This window comes from Xyrauchen texanus, chromosome 4, assembly GCF_025860055.1.
Source record: "Xyrauchen texanus isolate HMW12.3.18 chromosome 4, RBS_HiC_50CHRs, whole genome shotgun sequence".
NCBI lineage: Eukaryota > Metazoa > Chordata > Actinopteri > Cypriniformes > Catostomidae > Xyrauchen > Xyrauchen texanus.
In genome coordinates, this window is record NC_068279.1 from 55,813,822 (window position 1) to 55,822,310 (window position 8,489).

General features: G+C 36.9%; 1 protein-coding gene across 1 annotated transcript; it reads left to right on the forward strand.

Annotated features, from left to right (window-relative positions):
- The first annotated feature begins 2,879 nt into the window (after nt 1-2,879).
- On the forward strand, nt 2,880-5,482 carry LOC127641763 (N-lysine methyltransferase KMT5A-A-like). The gene is made up of 4 exons (XM_052124634.1): nt 2,880-3,021; nt 3,186-3,348; nt 5,026-5,218; nt 5,318-5,482. The coding sequence occupies exons 1-4, from the start codon at nt 2,880-2,882 to the stop codon at nt 5,480-5,482; spliced, it is 663 nt and encodes a 220-aa protein (XP_051980594.1).
- Nucleotides 5,483-8,489: the final 3,007 nt, after the last annotated feature.

The following is an 8,489-nucleotide window of genomic DNA, read 5'->3' on the forward strand; positions in this document are numbered from 1 at the left end:
ACACCTCAGGCATTCCTAGCAGTCAGTTTATTCTAGATCTTCAAGTGAACACCTTTCACTGACCTTATCGTCAAACGTTGAACAACAGCTCAACATCTCAAACTTTGTACAGAATAGAGACATTTGAATGGATTAATCATTTATCAGTTCATTATTTAAATTGCATGTTCTATCTTTTTTCCTATTAGCCAGTGTCAGGCACTTTTTTTCTTTTAAGTCTACCTAAAATTCTTCTCTTCTAAATGTTGCAGAATAAAACTGGTATTTGCATGTACAGGTCTAGGATTTGTGCGGAGTTATCTAGAGAGTCTGATGGACTTGTGTACTAGTTGTGCATCTGGCTTGTCCATTTCTCTGTTAATTCAGATTGTTTTATTCTTTAAAGTAGTGGTGCATGGAATAGCCTTCATCTTCAAAAAGAAAAATAGACTGACTTTCTTGATAAATGTGTTTCTTTTTAGCCAGTTTTCAAACCAATGTCCAGGGTAAGCAAAGTGGCTTGCAGTAAATAAAAAAAAAGTGACATACTACACTGTGATGTTCAGGTTAAGTCATGTGGTTTTATTGTCGTTCTACCATATACAGTTAGTACCAGTCTCTGAGTATTGAGGAGTCTGATAGCTTGGGGAAGAAGCTGTTACACAGTCTGGCCGTGTGGGCCCGAATGCTTCGGTACCTCTTGCCAGACGGCAGGAAGGTGAATAGTTTATGTGAGGGGAGTGTGGATCATCCACAATGTTGGTTGCTTTTTCTGGATGCAGCGTTTAGTGTAAAGGTCTTTGATGGAGGGAAAACAGACCCCGATGATCTTCTCAGCTGTCCTCACTATCCTCTGCAGGGCTTTGCGGTCCAAAATGGTGCAAGTCCCAAACCAGGCAGTGATGCAGCTGGATGCTCTCAATAGTCCCTCTATAGAATGTTGTGAGGATGGGGGTGGGAGATGTGCTTTCCTCAGACTTCGAAGAAAGTAGAGACACTGCTGGGCTTTCTTGGTAATAGAGTTGGTGTTGTGGGACCAGATGAGGTTCTCCGCCTGGTGAACACCAAGGAATTTGGTGCTCTTGATGATCTCCACAGAGGAGCACTTTATTATATATATATATATATACACACATACATATATACAATTTACTGTCTTGAAGCAAATCTCATTTGAATTCTTACCTAACCCTTAAAAGTAGATTATTTTATTTATGTATCGCAAGGGGACTGTATGCTGCTTTTCATGTGACAAAGTAATGTGATGAAGCTGGAAAATGTATTTTTAAGTAATAAATAAAAATAATTTGATGATTTGATGCAGAATAACCATCAGCCAAGTTATGTCCATATTACATAGTTTCTTACAATAATGGTATTTAAGGGAATCAGAAATCAAGATGATTTAAGATAGATATTTGTGCAGTGTATCAGATACAGGTCAGTGTAGGCTGCCCTTCCCCACACACCTGATCACTGCTGCCTATCCAGAGCAAAACTTCACATGCAAAAACTTCACAGCTCAAAAAATTGAAAAAAGCAAGAAAAGTAGACATGCTCAAAAAGGGAAAGAAAATTAGACGTGCTCAAAAAAGATAAAGTAGATATACTCATAAGAATATTGATAATTTAAATTATTGTGTAAATAAAGCAATTAAAAAGAAATGTTACTAGACACTTAGCCACTTTTCTAACTTTGTATTTAATGGGAAATGCCATTGATTTATTAGAATGAACAGAACATAAGATTGCAAGTGAAGTGTAAGTTTGGAGACACCTCAATTAACCCCCTCCCCACTCTGCTTTCACTCAGAAGCACTTGATTTGCCCGCGGAAAAGTCTTGAAGGGGGATGGGCGCTCTCGCGCTGACCGTGAGATGCAGTGACGTCACTACACAGTAACGCGATGAGATTAATTATGTTTTGAAAGACATTTGATATGTGGCGTTTTTTCAACTAAACGAAAGGTAGAATGTCAGTTTTCATGAGAACATGAGATTATGCATTTTTAGCATTTAAATGTATTGTGTTTGCACTATAAAAATACATAGTTGGCAAAATCTGTATCAGAATAAGAAAAAAAGACGTTATCAGAATATTTGTCTAAACATTTAATTTCAGAAAAGCTTCCTACAAGACTAAACATACTATTTATATCGTATATGGCAGAAATCGTTAGTATGAATGTGTGTCATTGCGAGTTTAACACGTGACAAACCTCGTTTTCCCGGGAATTCAGACACGTGACAATGACGTCTAATGGAGCGAAGACAGTTTTTCCCGCGAACGACAACACTGAACACGCTCATTAAGGAAGAAAAGGTAAGATGTCTTTTCATAAAAATATACAATAAGAGATTCTTGACTAATAAATCGATGTTTAGCGTTGTATTCACTTGTGTTCTTCATGTCAATTGTTAGTTGAACCTGTTTAATTATGAAGTTGACGATTAAACAATTAAGCCAATTAAGTTTGTGCTTTCCCACTAGTCACATTTGTGTATTGATGGATATAATTCAGTGTAAATCTTAGAAATGCATTAATAGCAGTACCTAAGGTACCAAATTTGCTATTTGTATTTTAACATATTTTGCTTTGAGGACATTATCTTTCTGTGGTGAAGTAGAAATGAAATAGTTTGGTGTATATCATTATTTATATCTTACCTCTTACTGTAATACTCCACAAACATGGAAGCAAAGTGTGATCACAGTTGTGACCAGTGGGATTAAACCCCAATGTAAATCAACATTCTGTCATTATTTAATTTGGAGTCTCTCTCTCTCTCTCTCTCTCTCTCTCTCTCTCTCTTTTTGATTGAACAATTCTTTCTAAGATATTTTTTACATTGTAATTATGCTTGTTTATTCCATTAATTTTATATAATCGTTTTTCCCTCATGAAAATTGCCCTATGTGTGGAATTCAGCATGCTGGCTATCCGTAAAAGACGTAGAAGACCTCAGCAGGATGCTGAAGATAACATCATATTTGAAACTGAAAAGCCTGGTCTTCAAGAGCAGTACATCAGCAAATATAAAGGCAAGACAATTCAAATATAAGTACTTTGGATTACTTTTGTATTGCAGCTGAACTGTTGAATTAGTAAAATGTTAGTACATTTCAGATATTTCCATTTTTACTTATTAAATGAGATTGCAGACACCCTGTAACAGTAATCAAAATAATGTTTTTTTCTGCTTTAGGCCGTGGCGTTTTCACCACTGAATCTTTCTGCAGAGGAGACTTTGTTCTTGAATACAGAGGTGAACTTCTGAGTTCAAAGGAGAGTCTTGAACGAACTAAAAACTACACTGAAACTGAGAGCACATTCTTGTTTGATTTTCAGTGGCATGGAAAATATTGGTGGTAAGTACATCAAGAACTGTTGACTTGATGTAGCAGGGAAGCTCAAAGAGATCTTTTTCTTCAAGAGAGTAAAAGGGCCAATTTTACCAATAATGATCATTCTCTCATCATTTACTCATTCTTATTCTATCTGACTCCCAATTTAAGTCATCATTCCCTATAAATCTTTATTCATGAATAACTCCTTTCACATTTGAAATGTAGAGTGCTCTGCACATGTGTCAAGTGCAAACAACCGTAAACCAGCTTCTCTCATGAACTACAGCGGAGGATTTATAGAGAATAATGACATATTTGGGTTGAATTCTCACCCAAAGCTAATTTTATCACTTCAGAAGACATGGACTAAACACTTGAGAGGTACAGGTGCATCTAAAAAAATGTGAATATCATGGAAAAGTTAAAAATTGGAACTTTCATATATTCTAGATTCCTTACACATGAAATTTTTTTTTTGGTTTTAATGTTGATAATTACAGCTTACAGCTCATGGAAATAAAAAATCCAGTATCTCAAAATATTAGAATAAAGAATTTATAATACAGAAATGTCAACCTTCTGAAAAGTATTTTAATTTATGCACTCAATACTTGGTCAGGGCTCTTTTTGCACAAATTATTGCATCAATGTGGCGTGGCATGGAGGCAATCTGTCTGTGGCACTGCCGAGGTGTTCTGGAAGCACAGGATGCTTTGATAGCGGCCATCAGCTTGTCTGTATTGTTGGGCACAGTAATACCATTGTTAGAAAACCAGTTACTTGTAGTTCTGGCTCTGTGGGCAGGTGCCAAGTCCTGCTGGAAAAGGAAATCAGCATCTCCAAAAACCTTGTCAGCAGATGGAAGCATGAATTGCTCTAAAATATCCTGGTAGACGGCTGAATTGACTCTCGACTTGAGAGAAAACAGTGGACCAACACCAGCAGATGACATGGCACCCCATATCATCACTGACTGTGGAAACTTCACACTGGCCTCTCCACTGAGCAACGGTCCAGTTCTTCTCCTTTAACCCAGGTAAGACGGTTCTGGCGTTGTCTCTGGTCTTGGAATGGAACAGCACTCATTCAGCAATGACCTTCTGTGGCTTACCCTCCTAGTGGAGGATGTCAATGAGTGTCGTCTGGACAACTGTCAAGTCACCAGTCTTCCCCATGATTGTGGTTGTGTGTACTGAACCAGACGGAGATTAAAGGCTCGGAAACCTTTGCAGGTGTTTTGAGTTAATTAGCTGATTAAAACTCTTCTCAGGTTGATATTTCTGTATTATAAATTCTGTATTCTAATATATTGAGATACTGGATTTTTTATTTCTATGAGCTGTAAGCAGTAATCATCAAGATTGCAACAATAATTTTTTATGTGAAATGAATCTAGAATATAGAAAGTTCCACTTTTTGAATGAATTTTCCACAATATTAAATTTTTTTGAGCAGCTGTATGTTTTCCCTTTATAACCTTTTTGAGCTTGAAAGCTTTGGACTCCATTGGCTTACATTGTAAGGACCAAAACACGTCAAAAATGATTACCACAGGAGACAGAAAGTCATATGAGGGCGAGTAAATGATGAGAGAATTATAGTGAACTGTGCCTTTAATATAAAACAGACTGTAGATGTGAAAAACACTTCTGTATATGTCTTGCATACATTTAATGGTAAGTGTGTGTGTTTATATAGTATGGATGCATCCAAGGAAGACAAGTCCCTGGGAAGACTTGTCAACGATGAGCACAAAAATCCAACTTGCAAAATGAGAACTGTTGAAGTGAAGAAAAAGCCTCATCTTTGTCTATTTGCTGTACGAGACATTTTACCAGGTGAAGAAATCACTTACAACTATGGCGACTCGGACTGGCCGTGGAGAGCCAAGGTACCATAAAGAAAATGCTAGAATTCATAAGCAGCAATATATGATGCCTTTTTCCTGTCATTAATTGCTAATGTGTTTTGCGGTCTCATATTTCTCCAGTCTTTAAATGAACCGTCAACAGAATCCAGTGATGTAAAATCAGTCAGCAGTTTGGGCCCACAGAAATCGGTAAGTACAGTTAATTCTGCTTCACTCCTTGTAATGACAAAATGGGTAATTTTGAAGCTTAGAGGCCGGATTTTACAATGCATTAAAACAATATAACTAACTCTTAAAGGAGTAGTTTACCCTAAAATAACAATTCTTTCATTATATTCATGCCATCACAGATGAATATGACTTTCTTTCTTCAGCAGAACACAAATAAAGATTTTTAGAAGAATATCTCAGCTCTGTAGGTCCAGTACAATGCAAGTCAACAGGTACCAAATTTTGATAGTCCCAATGTAATCGACACAACTGCAGTCCGGCCATTAATGTCTTCCCAAGCTAAATTAATGATGTTTATAAGAAAATAACAGAATTAAAAAGTTATGATAATCTTCACTTCTGGTCACATTCTTCCCTTCCACGACGCTTAATGTAAGTGTTAACAAGTCAAGTGAGAAGTGATACCAAATTTCTTTGACTTGTCCTCACTTTTCCCTCAACTATACCAGAGCAGTGCTTACCAAAAATAAAACAACTTCGTTAAATTAACAAAACATACATCTTACCTTTTGGCTCACCTCAGTGATGCTTAAATGTCTTTAGGTGCCACAGTTTTTAACATTGACAATGTATATTTTACTCTTGGCTTAAGCTAAATACCTCTTTTATATCTACAGCAGCGGTTTCAATCAAGAATGTCAAAGTTACGACAACATCATGAAGATTGTTATAATCGCTTTAAAAGAGCAGAGACTGAGAGGAATGAGAGTGAAAAGAAACATCTCAAGCTATTGCATGATCAGGTCACTAAACAGCTGTCACAAAAGATTGCTCGGTGAGTAATATATATGAACACAGACGCATCACAAATAATTAACACCTCAATTTCTTTACAGGTGCTTTTTGGTACTTTTGAGCCTTTCATTTAGTCCATATGATATTACTTCTGATTATGTTTTCCAGCTGTCCCCGTCACCCACTGAAGTATGCACATCTGATACACCATCACATTCACCACTTAATGTGCCGCAATCCTCATCACCTTTGCCCTGTGCTGCATCCACCGCAGGGAATGGCTTATCACAGGAACCTGAGCCTGTCTCATTAAGGGAGGTGGGTATACACATTTAGTAGACAATCTGTGGATGTCGCCATACCAGTTTAGCTTCTGGTACATGCACATTAATTTGTGTTTGTTTTATGCTTGGGTAATGCAGTTACTGCCTCCTAAAAATGAAATAGAACTCAATTTAAACAACTTTTAACATTTATGTACCCCCCACCACCTGCAACCACACATACATTCCAGTGGTCAAACATAAAATAACAACAGACACGCATATAAACAAACAGTCCAAATAAAATACTTGATGACTTAAAAACATATACAATTAACCAACATACCCCACCTGCCCACATCCCTCAAATTTTTTTTTAAATGGTCAAAATTAACATAAATTCACATAAATTTGCTGGGAATAAAATACCCAAATACTAAATGCCCTGTTTGGGCCACTGAAAGATGTCAGATGAAAAGCTGTTTACGGGCAGTATGCTGTCAGAGCCAAAGTTTCAGATTTAGACCAGTTAAATAGAATTTAGACCCCAGAGCCTTGCCTGTAGGTAAGGGCTTAATTACCTCGCCAAGCTCCTCCAAGTTTATCTCCAGAATCAATAAAAAATGTTTGCTCAGTCAACAGTTTAGGGAGATCTAATGGTTCCACAAAATTTCTAATATCTTCATCAGTAGACGAAAACATGGAACTATAAAGATCAAGATAGATTTCTTTAAAAGTATTATTAATATCAATGGTAAATATTTCACCAGCAGCAGATTTAATTGAGGGAATGGTAGAAAAAGACTCTTTCCTTTATATATCTAGCCAAAAGCTTCCCTGCTTTGTCCCCGACTCAAAGTATGACAAAATAGTATTATATCTGTATTTCAATCGGGTCAATTCTCTGAGGCCATCAGGCGACATTTGGCGCTTCAGCTCTGCCTCGGCACTTTTAATATTCCCTCCAACTCCACGAGTTCTCATGCTTTGGATTTTTTGATGAATGAGGCATACTGTATGATCCGACCCCTAAGAAATGCCTTAAGTGTCTACAAGCCACGCCCACAGAAGATAATGAGGACCAGTTGGACTCCATATAAACAATGATTTCGGACTTTAAAATTAGTTGGAACTCAGAATTTTGCAAAAGGAAACATTAAAACACCAACTATATTCTTTTTTTTTTTTCTCTCTGTATGTGGCAACACCTTTAAACTCACCAGAGTGTGATCAGAGACTAAGATGTATAGTCCCTACCATATGGATTCAAATGTATAGACCCTACCATATGGGTTCAAAAGTCTCCAAATATCTGTAAGACCAAGATTTGTACACATCCTCTGAAGCGTAGATGTTGCTCTAGGGGACTTACACACTTTTCCTTTACTATGATCAAGGACTGAATCCATCAATAGATTAAAGTCTCCTCCCAACATTATATTGTTATAATGCACATTGTTATGTGCAGAAATATTAGCCAAAATCAACCTTTGCCCCTGAATTTCAAAAAAAAAATAATGACTCTAATTTAACTTTAATCCGTTGGAGACATTTGAATTGTAGATGTTTACTTATCAATGTAATGACTCCCTGCTCTTACTCGAGCCAGCACTAAAGAAAACATGTCCATCCCATATCTTCCCAAAATGTTCAGCTTCCTGCAGAAAACTTGTGTTTCTTTAAGAAACACTATATCCTATTTCTTACGTTTTTAAGAAAATAAATAACCTTCCTTCTTTTTATGGGGTGTCCCAACCATTCACATTCCATGTGGAGAGTGACAATCCACTCATATTAGTATTTGACATTAACATAGTAGAGAAATTAGATAAAAATGTAATTATAAAGACCACATTCCACATTGGTGCAACAATCAACCCCGAACTTTCCCCAGCAAAAAAAAGAAAAACATGTGCATTAACCCTGCGCACAACATCACCAATTGGTGTCCATCCCTCTAAACTCAAACAGTCCATGTACGCCTACGATAGTCCCTGCGACAAACTTGCCATCAGATTGCTCAAGTCCGGTGCTTCCACACAATTTTTTTAAACAGAATTACA

Excerpts from the sequence above, each read along its gene's own strand:
- LOC127641763 (XM_052124634.1), top strand. The coding sequence starts at position 2,880 with ATGAAAATTGCCCTATGTGTGGAATTCAGCATGCTGGCTATCCGTAAA. Across the intron at positions 3,022-3,185 it reads GTACATCAGCAAATATAAAG|GCCGTGGCGTTTTCACCACT; the intron begins GCAAGACAATTC and ends TTTCTGCTTTAG. Across the intron at positions 3,349-5,025 it reads TGGCATGGAAAATATTGGTG|TATGGATGCATCCAAGGAAG; the intron begins GTAAGTACATCA and ends GTGTTTATATAG.